Source organism: Xiphophorus hellerii, chromosome 14 (assembly GCF_003331165.1).
Source record: "Xiphophorus hellerii strain 12219 chromosome 14, Xiphophorus_hellerii-4.1, whole genome shotgun sequence".
In the NCBI taxonomy this organism is placed as follows: domain Eukaryota; kingdom Metazoa; phylum Chordata; class Actinopteri; order Cyprinodontiformes; family Poeciliidae; genus Xiphophorus; species Xiphophorus hellerii.
The window spans coordinates 25,985,583-26,011,802 of record NC_045685.1 but is presented as its reverse complement, the minus strand read 5'-3'; the positions used below and the strand labels follow the sequence as shown (position 1 = coordinate 26,011,802).

The window sequence follows — 26,220 nt, the reverse complement described above, 5'->3', positions numbered from 1 at the left end:
TACTCTTTTAAAGTAAAACTTGATGTAATCTTTTTTAAAATTTTGTTGAATCAAATTGGATTATAAATAAAATGTCTTGACTAAAACTAAAATTCCTGCCAAAAACACGACTACAGTAAAAAATAATCACACAAAACTGGAAAAGACAACTTTTAAAAACTTGTATAAATACATTGTGTGCCTGTTTTGTTTCTATCTTTACAGGTGGAAAGATTATCAATCAATCAATCAATCAATCAATCAATCAATCAATCAATCAATCAATCAACCAAATTTTATTTGTATAGCACATTTCAGCAGCAAGGCATTTCAAAGTGCTTTACATGATTAAACACAAAGCAACATAGAATCAACAATCAAAACACAGCATTAAATCAGGTTCCATCAATAAATTTGTAATTGATTACATTTCAGATACAATCCTAAACAGGTGGGTTTTTAGTCGAGATTTAAAAGGATTTTACAGATTAGTAAACTATACTGCAAACTCAAGCGTCGACAACCAAAGTTGCAATAAATGTTATTTTGGTAACACTTTATTTGAAGAGGTGTACATAAGACTGGCATGACATTGTCATAAATATGACAAAACGCCTGTTATGAACAAGGAGTCTTTATAAATGTTTATCACTTTGGTCATTAACAATCATTAAAAGCATAAAAAATCCATTTAAAATATCAACTTTGCAGTAGTCTGTAAATAATGACACTTTTAATGCAAGTTTTAATGCAACATTGCATTAAAAAAGTAACCTTGTTTCCAACTTTGGTCAATAACCACAATCTGTCCTAAATCAAATTGTGCATCTCTGAACCAAATAATTTACCCACAACTCAGGGGATTGGAACAGTTTTGCAGATAAAAGTGCAGTTTTTGTCTTTTTTGTTTGTTTCATTTTGTATAAATGAAATGTATTTTATTGATGAAACAATAGCTCCTACATCATGCCGAATCCTCAAACAAAAGAAAATTGACAAATCTTGGTAGAAAATAAAATAATATATACATTAGTCAATGTAAAATAGTTCGAATGGATCGCATAGATATAATTTGGCTATTGAGATTGTTAAGTGGATATTTAAGAGGAACATGGTTACAAACTGGATTATTCTATAAAGGAAACAGCTAAACATGTTACTAAGGAATGCTAACAGACAGTTGGAGGCTAAATGTTGTAATAAATAAATACTAAAGTGATGCTACTTACAGAACATGAGGCAGAGTGCGGAGAAAGTCATCGTGTTATGATGTTCTCTTCCGCTAAATCAGAAAGTATTTTCTGTCTCACCTCTACCTTGTTCAGGAAGTCAGTGGCACATAGAACATAACAGGAAAATTATTATATTAATCATTATCAAAGAAAATTCTTGTTGTTCTTTTAGTGGATGTGTCCATGTCAGATATGTTGTGTTTTCATTTACAACACAAATGTTTACAAACTTAGTAAAACTTCTCTATGTTCTGTTCTTTATGAGCTACTAAAAACCACATAAACACTGAGCTTGAACTTCTAAGGAAACAGGAAACAAGCTGAGCTGCATGTCAGAAAGTTAGATACCTATTTTGTCTGTGGCTGAAACCACTGAGGCATGAAATACATTGTGACATGAGATACATTGTGATTGCTCACATCCTGTGAAGTTAGTTCTGCTTTTTGAACTCTTCAGCAGGCATATTTTATACTTTACATAAATGTTTGATGAAACTGTCAAACTTAGAATCTCTCATCACAACAACAGACGTTACTACAGCTAGCACATTGTTTCAGTTGTGTCCACCTATAGATTACTGCTTCTTTGTTTGCTTTATCTGTGTTAGTGTGCATGTCCCCTTATTCATTTATAATATTTTGTTGAATTTTATCAATTGAACATCCATGTACTGTCACATGTCAGATTGTATCTTCAGCAGGCAGGATACAGCTGAGAAAGGCCTCCTGTCAGTCACAGAGCAACACACTCACTGTCATTTGGTGAGGCTTTTCATTTGTTCCTGAATGCTAGCATGGCTTTTATTGTTTTACTGTTCAGTGACTCAGAAGCCAGCAAACACTGCAGCAGTTAAGTTGCTGAATGTAAAGTGGATGAGATGGTGGTTGGGTATTTCTGCCATGGAGGAATTTAAGTGTCTTGGTATTTTGTAGGTAGACAAAACACCAAGCAGTTGAAAAAAAAAACCTGTAATGAGCTTAGTTTAAAGCTGTCTTTCTCAAACTGCGGTCCCCGGACCTCAGGTGGTCCACGGGCGCCTCCTAGTGGTTCCTGAGGTACTGCATGTAAACAACAGCTTATATGCTGTGATATGAAGCCACAGTTAGCATACCAAAGGATTGTGTTTAAAAATAATAACAGATAAATGGCTTAAGACCAGGAAAGAAAACCTGAAGGTACTGGCTGAAAGTTTCTCAGGGAGAGTTGCAGAACTTTTGTTTTTGAACATTATTAAGATCCATAGCCTGCAGCAGACACCTAGAACTGCAGCTGTGCTGAAAGCAATATGGCGGTGACGAGGCGGCGAACACGCTGCGCCCCACAATCACTAACTGCATCTTAACACCTAAAATAAAATTATGGTGAACTATCTACTGGCTGAAAGAAAATGTTCGCTTTTACTAAAGAAACTCATATTCTAATTTACAAATACCTCTAAAACGTTAATTAGTGCACATAACACTTGTAGTAAAGAACGTTTTTGATTTCCATGTGTTTTGTATTATTGGGAATCTTCAAATCCACACATTCAGAATCTGTAAAAAACTCAAAACACCCTGAGTCGACTTGTTCATGGTTTTATTGTGGCCACCAAAACAGTGCCAGCCTTCACATTAGGAGGAACAAAAACAATGATTTAAGAGACTAATATTTTCATTTCAGGTTGCATATATTAAGATGTTGTGTTGCGGTGGCAATTTCAAATTAGGTGGTTTGATGAATGGGGTCAGTGGTCCTCAGCATGAAACAGTTTGAGAAACACTGGTTTAAAGTCAAAGATTCTCACTGGCTGCAACAGCTGGAAAAACTTATGTTATATTTCATTTATATAGTCTTTTGTTAACAACTGAAGGTAACATAGTTCCTTGATTATGCTGTAAAATGGCACTATTTGGAACATAATACTGACCTTTAAGTTGCCATGTAAAAAATGTAAATAAAGTACATTTGACTAATTCTGATTTCAAGTTAATGTCATAATTTTTAAAGTTGAAGCTCCATTCTCTTTTTTTCAGTGTATTACTTTATTATAGGATTTGAGATTGTCCCACAAAATGCTGTTTTACAGTCATGTATTCAAACAGTTGGCTTCTGTCCTGATATATTGTTATATTTTGAACAAATATGACACTATCTATAGAGCTGAAAGCCTTTCCATGTTTCCTGTTGTTTTTTTCCATTTGTGATCATAAGTTTGAGATTTTAAGTTTCAGATGAGATTATCCTGGTTAAATTGACCCAAAAGTGACAAAAATTCATAATAAACAGTGTTTTTAATTTAATGTAGAGTCCTAATAGATAATTAAATCAATATTTAGAGCTTTTTAACTTATTTTTTTTAAAACAGATCATGGGTCACCAAGTTTAATTCAGTTTTTTTGTCCTAAAAATGCATAATTTTTTTTTAAAGCACATTGGAAAAATAAAATAAATAATAAAATAATCTTGAAAGAAATATATTTTAGTTTATTTCCGATGTCATTTCATCTTCTTTGCTTCCACTGCATCATTGGGCCCTGAGTTATTGTGACACAACATACAGCAATACCTTTGTCTTCATCCCAGACTGGCACTTTTTCTTGTAGCTCAACCAGAATGATGAATATAAATGTTTATCTAAATGATGCATTTTATCCAGTTCCTTCGGACGTCACTGAATCCTCTGTCTCAGGATGATGATCGTGTTTATTACATGATGATGAACTCAATGGACGTACTGACGATTAAATAGTAAACTAACGCAGAGTATATGGCTGCTGTCTCTCGTTCATGTTTAGCCATATTAAAGCTTTATCGTTTCCGGATTGTGCAACTGTGCGCCCGCAACACACACAAACGAAAGAGAAAGTCTCATTAGGTTTAACGCAACAACGTCTCGACCATTTTAAATACTCATCAAATACTCGTTAAAAACCTTAAAAGAGAATCAGAAATCTGCTCTATCTGGTGAAAATGAAGAGTTTTTTTCCGGTTTTGGTTCTCTGGATGATCACTCAGCTACCTGCAGTGAATCAGGGTAAGTTAAGATATTTTTCTGTAAAGGAAAACTTTTCTCCGGTCGTGTACAACTTGATACGCGGTGTAAGTTACTGAGTGTAATGGTGATATATCTATAACGACTTTATGATTTCTTGAATTTGTGTATAATCACTTAAAATAAGCAGGTACGATTTGTTTTACGTTCAGGTACTTTTATACCTTCTCTGTCCATCTTTTCCCGGATTATTCGTACCCCCCGGTACGGAAGAGGATTAGGACCACGGAAGGGGAAAAAAAAGAGTCTTTGTTAATGTTAAGATAATATTTTCTATGATGTCGAGCGTCACGTTGCGCACTTAGATCTGGACAGCGCAATATACTCGAAAACAGTCATCAATGAATATACGTGCAAAGGATACAAATACACGTGATTTTAATCATTAATATAAAAGATAAGTGCCATAAATCTTTGCAGCAGCCGCTTAAAGTGTGGAGCTGCTGGAGGAGCGCTAAACAAGTTGTGGGACAGGGACATTAATTATGCCCAGGCACGTGCAGAGAGGGGGGCTTTTTATCCTTTTGAAAAACATTTTTTTAACATTTTTTATTTTTAATCTGTATGTCAGAAGGCCTGTTTGTTCCCCTCAGCAATAATATTTATCTAAATATAATAATGTAGTAAAATAAACTAGTCTGGCTGCCCTCAGGCTAATAATGACTCTCAGAGCCTCCATGTTGTTCAGACTCCATGGTGAGGAAGAGGAGGAGGATCTGTTCCTCTATCTATCTAATTATGGGCAAGAATATTTTCATTAACTGGTTTGTGAATAAAAACGTAGGTCTGATGTTGACGTTAGAAAAACTGTTTCTATTTATATTTTTATAATCGTCCTGCAATAGTGGGACAAAACCCGCCTCACCACTAAACTCAGAAATGCTGCAGAGAAACTTCTGACTTTAACTTCATCATTCTGCTAAAAGCCCGGTTCACTACAGGCAGTCTGGGTCGGAACCACCAACAGATAGAAAGAATATCTGTCTTTATATCAGACATCCTGATATAAGACACTGAGACTGACACCGCGAGTCGCAACGCAGCTCAAAGCCCCGGTACCACCTGGTACCACCCGGTACCACCTGGTACCACCTGCTCTCTGTTCGCTCTGCTTCTCCTTAACGTTTCTACCAGGCGGGTTAAAGCCGCTGGAGGTTCTGGGCTGTAAACAGAAGTTACTGCAGAACCTCAAGTGTTAAAGGAAGATTCGGCCCAATTAGAGTTCATGAAATAAACATCAGAGAAAATATTGCAGCAATAATCAGAACCGCAGCAAAAAGCCAAACATGCCACAATGAAATGAATCAAAATGTCTCCAAAGCATCGGGGGACTGACAGGGGCCACCGGGGGATTCCAGGTAGATTCCAGGTAGGTTCCAGGTAGATTCCAGGTGGATTCCAGGTAGGTTCCAGGTAGATTCCAGGTAGATTCCAGAGATGCGCATCGCAGCAGCTGTTCCTCCAGGGCCGGCCCAAGGTAATATGGGGCCTTAGCCAGAACCCCCCGTCCTACTAAGAACCTCAGCATCACTAACATGTTTAAATGTCGATCAGGTGAATCTGTGAGAGGGAGACCAGGTTTATTGGCGGAGTTTAAAATCAATCACTGATTATTGGTTATTTGCTGTGATGTATTTGTGAACAAACCAGATTCAACACAAAGATTACACCATATTGTAGCCATGGTAACACAACAATCAAACTATCAAGATGATTCTTTAAACTTTTACAAAGTAAACGTCCTAATTAAATCCTAAATGTACTATTTATTTTTCTCAGCTGAATGCATGAAATAAAATGTACCGTATTTTCCGCACTATAAGGCGCACCTAAAAACCTTCAATTTTCTCAAAAGCTGACAGTGCGCCTTATAATCTTACATATGGACCAATATTGAGCCACAACAGGTCTCGCAACTACGGTAAGCAGCCGCCGACTTCATTTCCCCCGTAGAAGAAGAAACGCGCGGTGCACGCTGGGTTTTGTGTAAAGACCCCAAAATGGCTCCTCTTAAGAGACACGCTTACGACGCAGAGTTTAAGCTCAAGGCGATCAGTGACGCAGTAGAACATGGGAACAGAGCAGCAGCAGAGAATTTAACATGAACCAATCAATGGTGCAGAAGTGGATATATATTGTGATTGCACTAACTTTAGATTTACCGTAACAGTATCAGACTGTTTTTTACGTGTTTATTGAATCGAGGAAAAGTTCCCCTCCACTATATGTTATACCTTGCTGTTGTTAAAAGATAAACTGTGTCACGAAAATACCACGTCACTGACTTTACCTCGGGGAAAATAATAAAGCAGCTGTTTATTCATTTTGGGAATGAACAGAGTTTTCAGAACGCTGGTTTGTAATCTATTAATAAAGTTTGACTGACCTATCTGACTGTTTTGTTGACATTCCCTTTAGCGCAGTTCTATCTAATGGATGCATAACGTAACCCCAGCCTCTACTGTAGCGTCTATTCTATACGCCTTATAGTGCGGAAAATACGGTAATAGCATTGTTATTCTGTATAAATGATGCCACAGGTTTAGATCTATGGTTGTGGTTAGATCTATCAATTAAACCATTTATAGGGGCCCCTGAATGTCTGGAGGCCCCTGAATGTCTGGAGGCCCCTGAATGGCCCCTACCAGCAGCTACTGAGTTTTCTTTGCCTTGATATCTCAGTCTTATAATTCTAGATCTAGAGGTTTAACATCAAACTATTATATAGTTTTAACCCCTTTGAGTTTCTGATCTATAAATCAGTCTGCAGCCAGGTTGTTCTAGAGGTTAAATAGATATTATTAGGGCTTCATTAGTAAAATGGCAGCAGTTTATTTCATAACTTCATGACCTTTGACCTTCTCTCCTCTGGCCTGTTTAACAGCTACAGTCTCAGATCAGCTCAGCTGTCCAGGACTGTCAGCAGCAGAAACAGAAACTTTTTACCTGTTGGGGAAAATAGAGACTAGATTTGCTTTGCATTTCCTGCATGATGGCGATGATCCAGTAGGATCCAGTTAGATTCTTGGTTAATATGGGTTGTTGCTGTGTTGTTGTACGGAGTTTTTGTTCAATGTGGCCCTTTTTTAAATTTGAGCCCCCGCCCCTCCAAAGGTCTCTGCACGGCCCTGATTATGCCCATATAAAAATAAATTTATTAAAGCAAAAATGTAGATTCAAAAGATACCTTAATGTTTCAATAATATGTTACTCATATTTTTAGTTTTTATTTAACTAGAAAATATCCTGACAATTAAAATCTTATTTAGTTTTCCAGATAATAATTACATTAATTAATTTTTTTTGTCAAATTAAAACCACGTTCATAAATGTTCATAGTGCATATGATGTATTTGAAAAATTACACATAGTTTTCTTTGTAGTCAGCTTGGTTTGAATTCCTGGTTTTGTGTTGTTTGCAAAACTGCTACACTGCCTAAAGTAAGTTGTTTTTCTGGATTGTTATAACTATTACATTAATTTCTTAGTCACTGATCTCCCCAGTTGTGTAAAAATCATTTGTGGATAAATTATGAATATTCGGCTATTTAACTTCAGTTATATCTTTTTTTCTCAATTGGAATTTCTTCATTGTGCAGTGACTCTTGTTTGTTCTTGTTTCAAAAAAGAAAATTCTGAGTGGAATAAGAAAAAGCTCAGTTACATTCAAAAGTGAATATTTGTACTGAAAAACTTCAAATAGTTTTACACTATAAAAATATTTGAATTGTTATACTGTATACACAGTCAGAAATTATTATGGTTTATTTAGTAAGACAACATTAAATAAACCCAGTTTATTTAATTCTCTCCTATAGTCTGTTTAACAGCTACAGTCTCAGATCAACACAATCCTCCAGCTATGGGGGGAGCGTAGACTACACTTTCTTTGCATTGTCCCCATATGAGCTTATTTATTAATTTCTGATAAAGACAATGGACTTAAAAACAGCTTTGAAAAGCTAAAAAGCTAAAAAAGCTGCTGTCAATCCATTGTCGAATGGAAAATGTTACATTTTCAACATTCCTTTTTTTCTATTTTTGATTGTTTTATTGAAATTTCAAAATGCTATATACAGTACAGACCAAAAGTTTGGACACACAGTTGTGTCCAAACTTTTGGTCTGTACTGTATGTCTGTGATGTTTAGACAGAAGATCTCAGTAATGTCATCCTGACTAGTCAGAATGTTAAAATCAGATTCAAGCATAAGACATAGAAAACCTGTGTAATTAAATTGATCACTAATTAATTTGGAGATAGCTTCAAAGGAATTTTGACTAGTCAAAATTACAATTCAAGATAAATAATTTAGTTTTGCCGAGTCATTGTTTGCTTTTAAGATATCTATAATTTAATTTTCACTAGTCAAAATTTCCTATCTAAAAATGCATTTAAGATATCTTGAATTATGAAATGTTTAGTTAGAATTATGCCTAGTAAAAACTAAAAATGAGGGCGTGCTGTGGTGGCGTAGCGGTTAGCGCGACCCGTATTTGGAGGCCTTGAGTCCTCGACGCGGCCGTCGCGGGTTCTACTCCCAGACCCGACGATATTTGCCGCATGTCTTCCCCCCTCTCCTTCCCCGTTTCCTGTCAGCCTGCTGTCATACTAGAGAACACTAGAGAACACAAAAGACCCCCTGGAGGGGTAAAAAAAACAAACTAAAAATGAGATATCTTGAATTTACTTTATGACTAGGCAATATTTCATTGCATATATGTTTCACATAGTCAATAAATCGTTGTAAATATCTTGAATTTAAGGTTCCATACGACTCAGTGGTAAATCTGACATCATTTCAACATGTCAGAATGTAATTAGACACTAATTACATTCTAACCCTAACCCTATAAACTGTTTCTAAGTGTCAAATGAGATCATACCTGTTTGTTTCTGGGATAAATTGACACAAAAGTGATTTTCTGTTCTAGTTCTACAAGTGTACCAAATTTCATGCCTCTAAAGTAAAGTTAATGCACAGGGTGTTTTGAAAGTTGGTAGGTGGCGCTCTTGCAATGTTTCTGTTGTGATTTTTGTGACAATCTTAAAATACGCAAATTTCCTGAAGGCTTGATTGATCCGCGAAGTTTGGTGAGTTTTCAGATACAGTAACACCATATCAACTAAAGGGTTAAGACTGTTAAGAGGTAGGGGCGTGCCGTGGTGGCGTAGTGGTTGGCGCGACCTGTATTTGGAGGCCTTGGGTCCTCGACGCGGCCGTCGCGGGTTTGACTCCCGGACCCGACGGCGTTTGCCACATGTCTTCCCCCCTCTCATTCCCCGTTTCCTGTCAGCCTACTGTCATATGGGGGACACTAGAGCCTACAAAAGACCCCCTGGCGGGGTAAAAAAAAAAAAGAAATTACTATCACAAAGTCACAATATTACAAGAATAAAGTCAAAATAATACAAGAATAAAGTGATATTTCTAGGAAAAAAAAAAAAAATACTGTTAAGGGGTAGGATGTCGTAACTTTTTTCTCCAGTAGGAAATCTGTTTTTGTTATTTTTATTGAGTTAAACATAAGTAATTTTTCAAAGGTAAATAAAAAATTAGTAGATATACTTTGGTAAACAAATAAAAAAACAGTTATTTTGAAAAACCTCTATTTATGGGATAGCTGCTTTTTTTCACAATTATAAAGATCCTACAAGAGAATAAGTATGAATGTTAGCTGAACAACAAACAGGACATCACCAGGAATATTAGTGTTGATTTTTTAAAATCTTTGTTTATTCTTCCAGATCATGTGGTGGTTGGTGGTCATGAGCCGATACATGCAAAGATGGGAGACGACGTTATTCTGCCATGTCATCTGGAGCCTCCATTTGACGTGAACAATCTTACAATCGAATGGAGATTCCAGGATGCAGAAATACTTGTGCATAACATCCAATTTAAAAATGATACAATTTCAGACTCAAAGTACCAGGGCAGAATCTCTATGTTTCATGATGAGTTTAAAAAAGGAAACATTTCCCTCAAATTGACCAATGTAACCAAGGAGGATGAAGGGAATTATACTTGTTTTGTTCCCAAACTGCAACCTCAAGTCAGGAAGGGGAACGTTACTCTAAAACTCGGTGAGTTATATAAAATTAAGATAATTTAAGACAAACCAGATAAATATATTGATGTCTATAACACTTAATGTAATTCCTCAACAGATGAAAATGGAGCCCAAGGCAACTCGACTGATACTAGAGGTAAATATGTTTAACTAGATAACCAGTGGTTACTGGAACTCTGACTTAGTTTTAGACTTTCTTTGTTACCTGCAGCGATTTTGGCTCTTTGGGTTGAATATTTGTCTTCCAGCTTTTCCTATTGTCACATGTTGATGTGCAGTTGGGCAAAGCAGATAACTGCTAAATACCTACTGATCTGCATATAGGTGTAAAACTGTGTGTGTGTGTGTGTGTGTGTGTGTGTGTGTGTGTGTGTGTGTGTGTGTGTGTGCGTGTGTGTGTGTGTGTGGTGCAGTAAATGGTGACCCCTGAATGATGAGGTGACTGTTGGTTCACAACTTTGATCTCATTAATAAAACAAAAATATGCAAAATTGAATTCAAAATATTGAAAACCTGTTTTTATTTTTTGTCACAGTACCTGCTGGAGTTATTGCTGGTGGTGTTGTTGGAGCACTCATCATCCTCGCCTTCATCATAATCTGTGTTCTATGTTGGTGGAAACGTAAACAAAGTAAGTCAGTCATTGTCTTTGTAATTCTTGCAGGATTTTGGTGAATTAATGATTCTCTCCATAAATGCATATTTCCAATTGATAGAAAATATAGATTTTAATAATTTGCAAAATCTGATCTGAAGCTGAAGAGAAGTAAAACTCAGAAACATGGAGCTGTCTGGATAAACATGTATAAGAAAAGTTATGCAGTTTTCACATATTTATCAATATCTGTTGGTGTTTGTCTGAAAAGAAAAGAAAAACAAGAAACCAAACTATTATGAGTAACTTTTTTCTCTTTTAGGTCTTTGTTGTTTATTGTAGCCTTTCTGCCTGCCCAGGTTGATGAAACATTTTTACCAGACAAAAACTGTTAAGGAGAATTAAATATTGTCACTCATTTATATTGTTAAGCTAAATATTCACTGTTGTTTACTTTCTGTTGTGTACAGTTTTTCCTTGCTGGAACAACAAGTCTCAAAATGGACAAGTGAGAAATGATGGAGGTATGGAAATGGAACAATTATGTAATAATTAACTGATGTTAATTATTTACTTTTTTATTTTCCTGCTCATTGATAAACTAAGCAGGACTGCAGTCACTGAACATCACAGCTGAGCATCAAACCAGGAAACTGAACTTCCTGGTTGGTGACTGAATCTGACTGACTAGATAATTTGATGTAGCAGCAATGAACTGGTGACCTGACTGGTTTCCTCATGGCTCACCAGCTTTCCCACTGACCTGAACAGTGATATGCAGGTTTAGACCAGAGGTGACCAACCTGTGGCCCCGGATCTGGACAACACTAAAGAAAAACAGCCAAGAGTCAAGAAAACAAAATCCAACAACATTCATTCATAAAATGATATAAATAAAACTATTAAAAATTGCAGACACATAACTCAGATTTTCTCTCCTTTGTTGTGTTTTCTTCAACAGAGAAGCTTAAAGCCAATTAAAACATGTTTAATATTATAATTACATCAGACCAATTAAAAAAATAAACTAGAGCTTAATGAAAGACATCTCTTCTAACTTAATGAAAGTTTTATTTAAAAGGTTCTTTTAATCTGACAAGCCTCATCTGAATATACATTATATATTCAATTTAATATGACTATGTTTACATTTTTATTGTAATATTCTTCAGTTTCTAGATTATCTTATTTTTGTCAACAAGAATCTGGAAACAAATAAAAGACAAATAATTTCAGAAACAGTCAAAACTTTACTGCTTTACTTTAATTTATTTTTTGCTGATTGATGATAATTTTCTTTTGAAAAACTAAAAATGACAGAATTCTGTTTTTATTCAAGCCATCTTAATAATAATGTAACTTTGTGATGTCAAACAATCAGAAGAAGATGATGTTATTGAAAACATTGTTTTGTGTTTCATAGATCGCAGAGGAAATGGTAACCAAGGAGATGGAGAAGAACAAATACCTTTACAGAACCAGTGACAATCAAACCAAAATGTGTGAATCATCATCCTGATCTGAAATCTCTTCAACCTCTTGTTGGTATGAAAACTGTTACATGTGTAGAACTGTGAATAATAGAAAAACTGTCTGACTTAAACCCAAAAGCAAATCCTTCATATTAGATCAAAGATTTAATTATCTTTTTTTTAGATTAAAAAAAGGATGAAGAATCATGTAAGTTAAAAAATAACATTTTATGTCCATAACTGTTTCTGTAGTTTAGAGTCTTACTCAGCTTTTGATGACTGAGTTTTATTGAAAAGTATTTTTAATACATGAAAAAGTTGACAGACTTGATCCCCAGCTTGTGCCTACAAAAGGTTTTTAATTTAATTTCTGTCAGTGAATCTGATTTTAATTCTCACACTCTTGTTACATAAATAACCAAATATTTATTGATTTTATTATGACTTGCTGTCTAGTTTTTCAATTTATGAATCAGCAGTGAATTCATTAGTTCACCCACATTCACATAGGAACAAATCACCTGAATATTTCGTTGTTCATCATCATACAGTGAATGTCAAAAAGAACATTTTGATACTATATTATTTTATAAGCATCCTTGTAGTTACATTATGTAAGATTGTTATTAAATATGTTCTCATAACATAGAAAAGGTAAAGAAAATTATAAATTCATCAATTACATTGAAAATAGGCCCATAGACACAACAGATAATAACAATACTAACTTTATCTTGTAAACCAGCTGTAGTGACTTTTTCATTCCAGACACTCAGCTTGAGGAGGTAGAGAAGTTTTGTTGATGAATATGTATTATGGTCTGGTCAGCGTAAAGACTGTGTTCATAATTAGCTTTGCCACATGATTGGTGATGAGTCACCATGGGGGAAACACAAACCATACAAACACAAACTATAAGATCAGAACAGAAAGAAATGTCTCATATTTCTGGACTCAGTGGAGGCTTAGAGCTGAGCTTCTATAGCCTGGACCTGGTCAATGAATCACCTGTTCATTTCAGTCAGGTTCATGGAAGCAGGGAGAAAATGCAGGACAATGAGTCCAAAGTCCAAGGCTGAGAAACGTTGATTTATGGTGAAGTAAATCAAACTCTTCAGGCTCCCAGAGTCACTTATCTTTGTCTAACTTTGAGCCAGTGTTCTGTTGAGATTATTCCATTTGACATTTATACTTTCAAACCGATGAGCCTTTTTTAAATACATCAGCTTGAACTGAGCCTGGCTTAAAATGGCTGTTTAATGTAGGAATAAATGGCTGCTGCAAAGTTAAAGACTGTGAATAAAATGGTTCTCTTTATGTTTTATACTTCCTACTAACATCTCAGAAATCAAATGGCTCTTATTTTAAAAAACAGGTTTTTCAATTAGCCAACATCTAAATCCAACATGGCGGCTCCCTGGGTTGCAACTCAAACCTTCCTGGAGAGATTGAAGCTGTTCCTCTATTTCACACTTTGATTCTCTGCCCAGAAAAAGGAAAATGAAACTGAAATTCATTTTCAATAGCTGCATAATTCAAATAGAAACTGTAAAAACTTATCAATGCAGGATTTTTTTTAACAACTTACAAAATAAAACAAACAAAATACTTTCTACAAAGATTTGGGGGCCTGAATTAAAAGGTGTTTGTTAGAACTAAGTCATTATTTTAAAAGCCATATTTATAGTAAAAGGCATGTTTTATTCTTTTGTTGACTTTTGTAAATAATATATATTATTTCTAACAGAATCTGATATTCTGAAGCATTTTTATTTTGTCTGGTGGAGTTTTGCTGTGCAACTCAAAGTAAAACTGGAGGGAGACATCTAGTGGTTAAGTCAGAGTATCCGTCCATCCATCCTTGTCCCTAGTGGGGTCAGGAGGTGCTGGTGCCTTATCTCCAGCGGACACTTTGGGCGAGAGGCAGAGTCACCCTGGACAGGTCGCCAGTCTGTCACAGAGGTCAGAATATTACTCTGACAAATCACAAGTCTTTATTGGGGATGTTGATGCCAAATTTAATAGAAAATGTGAAACATGATTTTCCTCAGAACTACTACAGACTACTACTATCTTCTAGTTGTTCATTTGCCCTAAACACTATAAACTGCTGTCGTCACATTAAACATGTAAAAAGTCAAACTTTATAGTACAAGTTATTATTATTTAACAGATAACATTATTCAAAGTGCTAAACAATAAAGAGTTAAAAACAATACAGATCAAACAGTTAAAACACAAAGAAACTCAATAAAATATAATATCAAATTAATGCATATATAAAACAGAGTGAACATAAATGTCTTTAATTTAGCCTTAGAATCATTCAAAGAACATTCCTGCCTGATGTGTTAAAAGCAGACTGTTCCTCATGATGATGGGGCACAAAAGGAGAAAACATTTTCTCCAGACGGTTTTAGGACTTTTTAAAAGGTCAGAGTCTTGAGATGAGAGAACATGAGATGGAACATAAAGCTGCAGAAGGTCAGAAAACGTTAAGTTTTGTAAATGAGCAGCAAAACATTAAAGTCTGTTTGAACCTAAAGCAACCAGTGAAAAGATCACAGAAGCAGAAATGTGAACATATTTCCTGGTTTTGGTAAAATACAAGCAGCCACGTTTTGAACCATCTGCAGATCCATAAACTTTTCCTCAGTAACCCAGAAAACAGAGAATTGCAGGAGTCAATGCATGAAGACAAAATGGGTGGATATGAACATCTGTATTATTTAATGATAAAACTTTTAAATTCACCTAAAAACATTTAAGTTTAGAGATTATCAAAGCCGGTCCTTGTTAACTCTTAAAAGAGAAGGATTGAACCACAAACCCAAATTATTGACCTTATTCCTGCATTTTATGACAAAGTCGTCAAATTCTAAAGTAAAACTTTGGAACAAGTAGTGAAGTTTCTGAGCTGCAACCTAATTGCAGATAAACAGACCTCAAGATAAGACAAGTCAACACAGTTTTCATATATGAAAGACACAAACCTGCAGATCAGCAGATCAACATTAAACATGCACAGAAGAAAACCTTTAGTTATTAAACTGTATAAACCTGTTTGTGGATAAACTCTATGCACTTTTTTTTAGCAGAGTTTCAACTCAGGGAGAAACTTTCAGAGATTAATGCAGGGCATATACTGTGTATGTTTACATTTGTATATTGTTTATGTCTGTGTAGGTTTTACCAGCAAACAATGAAACTGTCTTTGAATCCTGAGATGAACTAATTAAACTGTCTGGATGAGCAGCTATAAAATTGTAATTTTAGAAGATTTTGTTGTTGTTTTGACCTCCTGGTGACAAAAAAGGAAAAAGATATGTAAATGAGAGCAGCTTTTTTATTATCAGAAAACAGAGAAAAGAAAAAAAACATAAATCCTAAACTGTAAAGTTTTCTGCTACCTGGATGTAACATTCTGACATCTAACAGATTTTTAGAAGAAAATCTGACACAGGAACACAAAGTGGTTCATGCTGGGAGGGAGAATTTATTTATTTACTTGAAAAAACATCTGAGATGTTGATGCTTTCCAACATCCATCATCCAGAGTAAATACAAACATAACAATCTTTCTACTAAACTGACAGGGGAAAATCACATCAGATAAATTTTTATTTTGCTTCTAGCCTGAGAACGAAAAACAGAAAAGATGAAAGATTGTCAAATTCATTTGTTTTTTTTTTTGGGAATGTAGAAAAGACCAGTGAAATTCCTATCATGAAAATAAGCATCAGGATTATTTTATTTGCTTTTTCCTCAGACTAATAAAATGGTTTTAATCAAAAACTAAAGGGGGATCATTTTAAAAGACATCAGTGCTGTGTCAAGAAAATCCGAGCTCATCCCACTTCCCCATGCTGGAGATTTTAGTTTAACAGTAATAATAAATAAAGTTATCTTTAAAATGAATAACTCAAGTGACATCAAGGCCCAACAGTAGACTTAGGTGTCAATAAAATAAATCTGGTTGTGTGTGTTGTTTTGTCTCATGCAAACTTTGCTTTAATTTTACTTTTTTCTATCTAATCATAAGAAATCATAGTCAGTCAGAGAGTCATGAAACAGGAAAAGCAGGTTTCCTGGAAAAAGAGGAAGTTTCCAGCCTGCAGATTTATAAAAATAGCTGAGACTATTACTTATTTTAAAACATGAAAGTTTTAAAGAATGAAATCTAAAACATTTTGAGTAATTTGATAAGATTCAAAGTAAAATACTTATATTAATATTGGTTTACTTGTAATAATATTTACACTTATATTTGTGGGAACACTTACAAGAAAAACAAGTAACTGTAATTTTAGTATTAAATAATTAGAATCATGTATTATTCTTTTGGTTTCTTTTCAGAAAAACATCTGTAATAACTCACATTAGGATTATAATAAGTATAATTAATAAGTTATGGTTATAAAATCATAAATGAATGATAAATCAGAGAAGCTGAAGAAAATAAATGTGATATAAATGTGATTTTGACATTGAACTTGAAATGGTGTAAAAAGGTGTAACTGCAATTAAACATCACTGATATGTTGGAGGTAGAGAGTAGGTGAAAGGTGAAAGGCAAGGAACTAACAGGAGAGCAGAGATGATCAACGCCTTATTTAGGTAAAAGGTTGTGCAGGCAACGGACATAGGAGGTTGAGCAACTCTGAGACATTAGCACAGACATCAGGACATAATGTCTGAAGGACAGTGATGGATGTGAGGTCATCTGTCTAAGCAGACAGCCAATGAAACAAGCCCAGCAACAGTGCTAGCCAAAGAAACCCTATAAAAGGTGAGTGCAAAAGAGGAACCGTTCGTTGGATCCTCCGGGCAGCTTCGAGCCAAGAGATGGACAAAGAACTCTGCAGCTGAAAAAGAGCCGGGGCCACAGAGCCGAAGACTGTCCTTCTCATGGAGACCAACCCGTCAGGCCCACAATCTGTGGCTTCACATCGCACTTCTCTCATCGGCTGGGTTCAGACCCCGAAGACAAAGATGAAGACAAAGACAAAGAAGAAGAACTGGTGCCTTTTTTCCTGCCAGCACCAAGTCCTGTGTGACCTCAGCATCCATGCGGAGAAGAAGCTCATCAGACCTACAGAGATTCCTGCCTTCGCTGATCAGCTTCCTCCTCCTGCTGCAACACCTTCTTCATCATCAGGCCAGGTCTGGGGTTCGAAACGTCAAACTCCGTCCGTCTCTCTCAAAGGTTCCCTTTTTTTAGTTCTCAGTATCAGCAGTAGGGAAAGATAGACTAGATGATTGATTTTACTTATTTGATTATTTCTGCTACTGAATTAAGCTGTACTGACCCTTGCAAAAATGCCTTACTAATAAAATATTTAGCATAAAGAAAATCTAAAAGATGTTGTGGACATTCAGTTAATGAGTCACCTTAAAGTTCTTTGATGGTTGTAAAATAGCTGTGATGTTTGATTCTGGAGAGGAAAAAGTTTAAAATGTTTTTAGGTTGCTGGTAGCCCAAATTTAAAACGTCATCCTTGGGACTCGCCCGAGTCACTAAAACCTACCTGGTTCAATAACAAATGCAAGTTGTAAAATAGAGAACGAGCGACCGTTAACAGGTGTGCTCTGTGAAACTAGTTGGCTGTAGGCTGCTCAGTCTGGCTAATTCACAGGGGGAAGAAGGGTGGGACACCTGGATGTAGGCCGTCAGAAAACCAGGCGAATCGTTTCTCGAAACCAGCTTAAACAGAGTTTACTTCAGTTCTGGACAGGGTAAATCCCGGCAGATTTAGGAAACTCAATTAACCCGTTAGAAGGAGAGCTGGTAGCACATCTCCCCTCTCAGAAGAGGAAGCAGAGAGTGAGAGAAAGGAGAAAGGGGGGGGGGGGGGGGGGGTGTTGCGCAACAACAGCTGCTAACCTGTCATATAAATACACTGACTGATGTTTACTTATCAAGCTTAAACAGCTGTTGTTTCAACCTTCCAGACCTCTCAGGTTCTGGTTCTGGTTCTGCTCTGCTTCCCCAGAACCAGACTCAAACATGGAGAAGAAGCATTTAGTATCTATGCACCACAAATCTGGAACAAACCTCCAAAAAACTGCAAAACAGCCGAAACACTTTAGATCTAGACTAAAAGCCTCCTGCTAAGAGCTGCTTTGGAAACATTAAAAATAAAATGAAATGTGCAGCGATGGCTCTGGACAAAATGTAACGTTTCCATTGTTGACTGTTTCTATGACTTTGTACTTTTGTGTTTTTATGAGGAAAAGCAGCTTGAAATGAACTTGATGCTGAAGTTTATTCCAACTATACAAATAAACTTGATGAATGATTTTATGATTTCTAGTAGGTTGAGATTGGCTGTTATGTTTGAGCTAAATATCTGACATCTGGTGTATTTCCAGTGCAGTCATGATTTTATTTATTTGTTTATATATAATAAACAAATAAATAATAAACACAAAGACAGTGGATGCTGGTCAAGATGATTAGTGGGATTTTAGGGAGATTTGCACTTTCTTCATTTTACTTAAAATATGAAGAATTAGTTTAAGTACTAATGAGTTTGTCTAGAGGTAAGAAACAGACTGTGAGTTGGTGATTGAGCAAACTGACAGAAATGTCACATTACTAGTAATCATGCTCCTCTAAACCAAAGAAACTAGAAAAATTATGTTTTTGTGTGTTTTAAATTCTTTGTTTTTGTTTAGTGTATCAATAAATGTTTTTGTTGTTTAATGTGAACTGATGTTAAGCTTTGACTCTTGTAAATAAAAACCCTTTAAATCATTGTTGTATTTTGTATTATTCATGCTAAGTTCAATATGTGTTTTCAGACCTGAGATGTTTTACCTGAACAAATTTAAAATGGAGCAGGAAGCAGAGCGGCCATTTTGTCTAAGAAAACCTGTTTGTCCTGTTATTAGCAGCCAGTCAAAGGAAAAACAAACCAAAACATGAAGCTACAAATATGAGTTATATAAAAGTAACAAGTTATAGGTAGTTATGAGTTACAACAACATTTAAGTTGGAATCAATAAGTATTTTTGACTTTGAATTCTGAATGTTGAGTCAAATAAATTGAACAATTCACCAAAATTAAGATACATTATTTAATGTTAAAAAGTCTAGTAACATACATGTATATATATGTATGTTAGTAGATACATGTAACATATATATATCTAGTAACATTAACATGTCTAGTAATGTTACTAGACATGTTAGTTTAACATTAAATACTAGATCTAATGTTAAACCATCCATTATAACTTCTTCCTAAGAAATGCTAAGATTATTTATATATATATATATATATATATATACAAGCAAAATGTTACTTTTACAATAACAGGTGTTTCTAAATAGCATTTGTCAGATTATTAAAAAAAATTAACATTTTTTTAAAAATTATTTAAAAATTTTTTTAACATTTTTAAAAAATGCATATTTTTTAAAAATATAACACTGATCTCTGAATCTTCATAAATCTGTTACAGAATAATTCAACAGATTAGTGTAATATCTAAAAAATTTCCTGACATCAATATTGAATACAAAGATATTTTTAAATAGCTCCACTGAATTTCCTCAATTCCTCTGAATGTAAAATAAGTATACAAAAATAAATAATGTTTAAAAAAGTCTAAAAAGATACCTTAATACAAATTAAACTTCAACATTAAATAAATTACAGTAAAATATGTAAACATTTCACAGAAGCATCAGAAAGAGACTGTTGGTTTTTGGTGTCGTCCAAGTCATAATTCACCTGGATCTTGTTTGACGCCAGCAGGTGAAAATAATAAATACTGGGACAAGATGAAGAAAGTTCAGTGTTGAGTGTTTTTTTTGTTTTTTTCTTTCTTCTTCTCTGAAATCAGGTCTCCACAGACGCAAACCATCCTGAGGTCTTGAGACGTTCAACAGTCTGACATCCTTCTCATGAACAACTGTCAGCAGAAAGAGGACAGATTAAAACCTGAGCTTGAATCACAGCGAGCAGACCGTCCATTTTAACATACGCTAAATATTAGAGATGTCCCAATACAGCTTTTTCACTCCCAGTACAATCCGGAAATTGCAGTTTTGATAATTACAAATTCTTTTATTATTTTTTTTGGTGTAAAATGCTAGAAAAGGCTTAATCAAGTGGTATTACTCAAACAGAGCAATAGTCAACAAAAACAGTTATGAGAACAACTGACCCATTTGTCATTAATCTGTATGTTACATGAACTTTAACCTTAAACACAATAATATTCTGCAATTAAGTTAAATGAATTAAAAGTCCCTGAGAAAAAAAACTCATTAAAGTCAATGAAAACAAATTATAATATTAAAGTGCAAAGCAACAATTCAATGTCACTTCAGTTTTTTTTATTTGTCAGCCTGATGCTGCTGAATAATGTGACCACTGCTCTTGTTCTTCTCTAAAACAACCATATAAAAACATATTACTCTAATAATCAGAGCAAAAAACAGAAAATAATAATTAAGCAGTTAACCTAATTGATGACAACTTTTCCTATTGTTTTATCTCCACTTTTTTGATGCTGTGTAACATTGATTCAGCTGTACAGGCACTTCATTTATTTTTAGCTAAAGTTACAGGGAATAATATATAAATTGGGATTTATTTCAATATATTTTAATTCAATATTTTAAACATTACATAAAATAACCATGTTCAAACACAGACTAGAAAGCCAACATGGATAATTTCCAAACCATGCTGATTTTTAACCACAATAACAGCTAAAACTCAAAATGATTGCAGTTGATAAATAGAAGAAATGCAGAAAGATTCATTTTAAAAATAAAAAATACATTGTTTGCTATTTTATGCTTCCAACTTACTGCCCAGATACGTGATGCCACTACAACCACTGAAAACTTGAAACATTTAGATCAGACTTACATGTTTATGTTTCATGATGGTTTATTGTGATTGTTGTAAGAGGGATACTGGTCTCATTGGTCTCATCTTCACCAGAGTCCTGACCAGTCAGTTTATTCAAACTCTTCTTCTTGTTCTGAAAAACATTACAAATGGAACAGAGGTTTATCATCAATATGAACATCTGGACGGTGAAAACAGAATGCAATGGGTTTCACTGCTGTCTGACTTACACATTTTTTAAAGAGGTAATTACCACCGATGACGATGACAACGACAACAACGGCAGCAGCAGCATAAGGAGCAACCTTATCAGCAGCAGAAAAGACATCAACAAGCCACCAATGCCGTTCAACTGAAAATAAAAAAAAAGATTAAATAGTTGTACATATATAATTGAAAAACTATTTTTACAATGAGTGTGAACTGTTGCATGATTTACCTTTGGACTCCATGCCAGTTTTGTTCTGTGACTTTGAAGTGTTGTCTTTTCCATCTGAGACTGTTATAGAAAAGTTTGGGTCAGAACCATTTGTTATCCAAAAATAAATAAATAAATAAAAATTTCAGCAGGTACATTTACTCACCCAAGAGTTCAACTATTACACTTTTCCACAGACTTCGGAGAAAACATTTATACTTCCCGCTGTCATTGACTGTCACATTGGTGATTTTTAGTGATACGTTTCCATTCTGTAGTTCCTCAAGGAACAGAAACACCCTCCCGATGTACGACTCCATCGTCAGGCTCTTGTCCACATCCTGGGATTTGTACACCAACACATACTTCTTGTCTGAGTCATGCCGTAGATCCGGTCTGGTCCACTCCACTGACATTCTGAAATCCCTCTCAGTACTGACAGAACACTGGAAGATGACATCTTCACCAGGAGCAGCTTTAATTTGCTGAGATGCACAAATCACTTCAGGCGTTTTCTGAAAGTTTCCTTCAAACAGAATTCACAAACAACAATAAGTTATACCGTCAGCTATTGATGCACCCTGAACAAATATATGGACAAAAACAAAATATGTCTGTTGTATTTTCTTTTCCATGAAGTGACTGATTATAGAAAAACTAAAACTTCGATGTGAACCTTTTTATACGCTTCTGCAACCTCTTGTGTTTGCAGTTTTGACAATTTCACACCCAGATGTTCAAGTCATTTCTTGCCTGTCCTGAATCCCAGTGATTTAAAGTTACCTAATAATCCAATAGTCTTTGAGCCAACAATAGTAACAGCATTCAAAGATTTGTACCATAAACGCTGACCGTAAGAACATGAGATTCATTGCCCTTGAGATAATATTGGTTGACCTCTAGAAGTGAAACAGAAAGTCATTGCTTCTTAAAGGTTCCTCAATATTCTGTTAAACCTAAAAGGGAAACTGGTTTCCCATTGGGATATGAAGCTGAGCTGAACTGAAAAATGTTTCCATTTCAAAATTATTCAGTTATATTTAACTATTTTTTAGCCTGAAACTTTATCAATAATGTAATTAAGCTTATACATTAAGAAAAATAAGATTCTTGAATAGCTAAAATAAAATTTGAGCACAGCAAATTATTTGTTTTAAATTAATTGCTCAGATTTTATTCATAGTGGGATACATATTTGAAGATACTAAAAATGCTTTTTTTAAATTATTATTTATAATTTGACGGGGATGGTTTTTGCCTATTTCCAGGTTAGTTTATGTCAACAAGACAACTGTTAAAAGGCAATAAAATACTTATTTTTGTGTGTATTTTTTAATATCATGTCCTGCACAAAGTAAGATGTGACAGGAGCAAAGCTTAAGACAATTCATTATTCTTCATCTGCAATAAAAATACAGTTTTTCTAAAATCAATCGTAGAAATATAACATAATACTTCCTGAAGTAATCATTATGTTTTTAACCTAATCAAGCCACATTGTTACTTTTTCTAATCCCCACCAGTCATGCGTAAATTCAAATCTCATTTAGTAAAGCTTTAATTTATTACCTATTAAACTCTACCAAACTGATACCATTTTATTTATACACAACCCTAAATATGGTCTTCCTGCCAACATTTAAAAATGGCTGGTAACAGGTAGAAGTTTCAAGAAGGACCTCGCTGCAGCAAACAGGAAGGGGCGGGACGGACCACTGTCAGTCTCATACCTTATTTGGAAATGAGACCATTGCACTCCGGTAGTGAAGGGGGCGCTATTTCCTATATTATCCACGGTCTCCCGTTTTTATTTTCTTTCGAAATCTGTGATATATCTTCATCTTTAGGAAGGATTTTCACTCTCAGCATGTATTTGAACTTCTCTCTTTTATTTACTTCAGCGAAGCTCACAGTTTTTAACAAATTCTGTAGCTTTCTGTGTACTTTTAAATCTGCTCCTTAGTCGCATCTTTTCGGGCTTGCTACTGCCTCTAGTGGCGTGGGGGTGGTAACAACTAATAAAATTACATTATACATTACTAAATCAGAATAGCGCAAAGTCTTTATTATTTACTATTAATTATGGCAATACTGACATCATAAAAGATAAATTATCTTATAAAACACCTTTTTTTTCATTTTCTTAAGGAAGTAGAGCTAATTAAATGAGCTAAACAAGACCTGAAAGTGATTCCAGTTTTACTTGATGGCCAATCTGTTGAAACTGTGACAAATTTTAAATTCCTCGGGTCATTCCTGGACAGTCAGCTCAACTTTGCTGAAAACACTGGCTATATCTTTAATCTTTATCTTTTATCTATAACTGTTCTCAGAGACTCTATCTTTTAAGAAGACCCAGTGATTTTGGGTTACCCAACTTGAGGTTGTTGAGTTAAAATGTTCAAGCTTAACATTCTATCTTGAGTTTTAACTCAACTCAAGTTAAAACAACATTTTAAATTCAAGTTTTAAGTTTTCATCTCCTCAGCTGGTTTGGTCACATGAGCTGCATACTAACAATCTTTTAAGAAAACTTTCAATGGCAGGTATAACAGCAGGTAAATAGTGGTGAAACCAAAAACAACTCTGTCTCAACTGTTTGCTGAAGGAACATGGAAAATGGCAGGAATATTTTAGCAGAGAGCCTCCATCTTTTTCATTTATCGGTTTGAACCTGTGAGCTCATGAAGGCGTTATTGTGTTGCTCTGGCACAGGGGTCACCAACAAGGTGCCAGCGGGCACCTTGTCAATAGCCATTGTCATTAGAGAGCACTGCCAAAGAAATTATTTAATTAGATGTTTTTACAATGAATTAATAAAATGTTTTGATATTTAGAGTTTTTAAAAAAAGTAAATTACAAAAAATGCTAAAAATAAATTGTTTTATGCATAAAACTCTTTTCTATGGTTAAAATTCAGAACTGCTCAGACGCCTGCAGGATTTTATCGGAGGGCAGCAGCGCCTGCTGCTGGACGGCTGCAGCAGCTCTGCCCACCTTAAGATTTTCCTTTAAGTAAAAAAAGAAAAGAATAATTTCTGAATTTTTTATTATCGAACTCTCTTTACAATTAACAAAATTGTGGAGAAAAAAAAAGATCTTATGTGTCAAAACATCTTGTACGTAGCGCACATCTGACTCTGTGGGGGTCAAAGGGCACGCCAAAGCCTAAATCTTATTGGTCAGTTTGTTTTTGTTTATTTGGTGGCTTGGTGCTTTTTCTGTAAGCTAAAAATGAATGACAGGAGTTTGAACCTCCCGTAGTTCTAAGAGCGGTTTGGATGTCGCTGGAGCTTTTTACCGTGTCGGTTCTGGCGGGTCGCCGGTTTATGAGCATCTTTGATGTTTCCCGAACTGGAGAGCTGATGGGTCACCTGTTAGCTGACATCTGCTGCTCTTCCTGAGCGTCGCGCTAAAACTGCGGGTTAAACCATTTAATCTAGTCGAAACGTTTCCCACAAGAGTAAAAATTAAGCAAACATTGTTGCTTCACCTTCTCCTCCTGTGGACGTCTGACACCACCTGAACCTGGGAATCAACATCCTCCTCTTTCCTTTGATCTCACGGCTTCGCTTCCATGTCTTTATTACTTAACATCGTTTGTGTAAAAAAAAAAACAACGAAAAAAAGGCTGCGCTGCTTTAGTGGTTTATGTTTATGTTGTTTTTGTGCGACGCCACATGATGAGCGTTGGCGAGGTGGTTGTGCTCCTGCAGGCCAGGTGCAGTGATAGTTTTGTGCTACCCTCCGATCTGTCGGACATTTTCCCGACATCTGCTGGTGTCAGCCAGCTGGTGACCCGTCAGCTTTTAAGTTTGCGAAACCACAAAAAAAGCTAATAAACAGGCGACCCGCCAGAACCGCGCACTGTAAAAAGCTCAGGCGGGATCTTAGAAGTACAGGAGGTTCAAACTCCATTCATTATTTTTAGCTCACAGAAAAAGCAAACTGACCAATCAGATTTAGGCCTTGGCTGCCCTTTACCCCCCACAGACTCACACTGATGTGCGCTACATACAAGATGTTTTGGTACAAAAGAACTTTTTCTTTTCTCCACAATTTTGTTAATAGTAAAGAGGGTTGGATAATAAAAATACAATAACTTTTCTTTTCTTTCTTTTATTTAAAGGAAAATCTCAGTGCGTCCAGCTGCAGCCGCACCAATCCAGACTCTCAGACACTTATGGACAATTTAGAATCACACAGAAAATCTCCAGAAGGGAATCAAACTTAAAACTCTGAACTAAGAACTTCTGATCACATAATAGCAATTAACCATAGCTGCCATGGTAAATTATTACTGATAACTACTGTCAGTAGTCCCTAACATTAATATGATCAGGCAGCATGTAATCATATATACATAAATGTATTATTGTTATAAAGGCTGAGCCAAGAAAATGTATGTCTGTATCAATAAGTAGCCCTTCGTGTTACTCTGGACCCGTGAAGTAGCTCCCAGTCTCAAAAAGGTTGGTGACCCCTGCTCTGGCATCTAAGAGCATCTATTAGAAGTCATTTATTGACAGTGCAATAATTATTGCA

The 26,220-nt window shown here is 35.3% G+C and overlaps 1 protein-coding gene across 2 annotated transcripts in view; it reads right to left on the bottom strand.

Moving 5' to 3' along the window:
- The window catches only part of LOC116732074 (Fc receptor-like protein 4), a 45,248-nt gene that overhangs the window by 8,847 nt on the left and 10,181 nt on the right, over positions 1 to 26,220 (bottom strand). Inside the window, exon 1 of one of the 2 annotated variants that reach the window (XM_032582013.1) lies at positions 1,209 to 1,387. The exons of the other annotated variant lie outside the window; for it this stretch is intronic. Within the exon in view, the coding sequence (XP_032437904.1) occupies positions 1,209 to 1,239 (31 nt within the window). The 5' untranslated portion in view covers positions 1,240 to 1,387. Of the gene's footprint in view, positions 1 to 1,208; positions 1,388 to 26,220 lie in introns of those variants that run through there. 2 annotated transcript variants of the gene reach the window in all.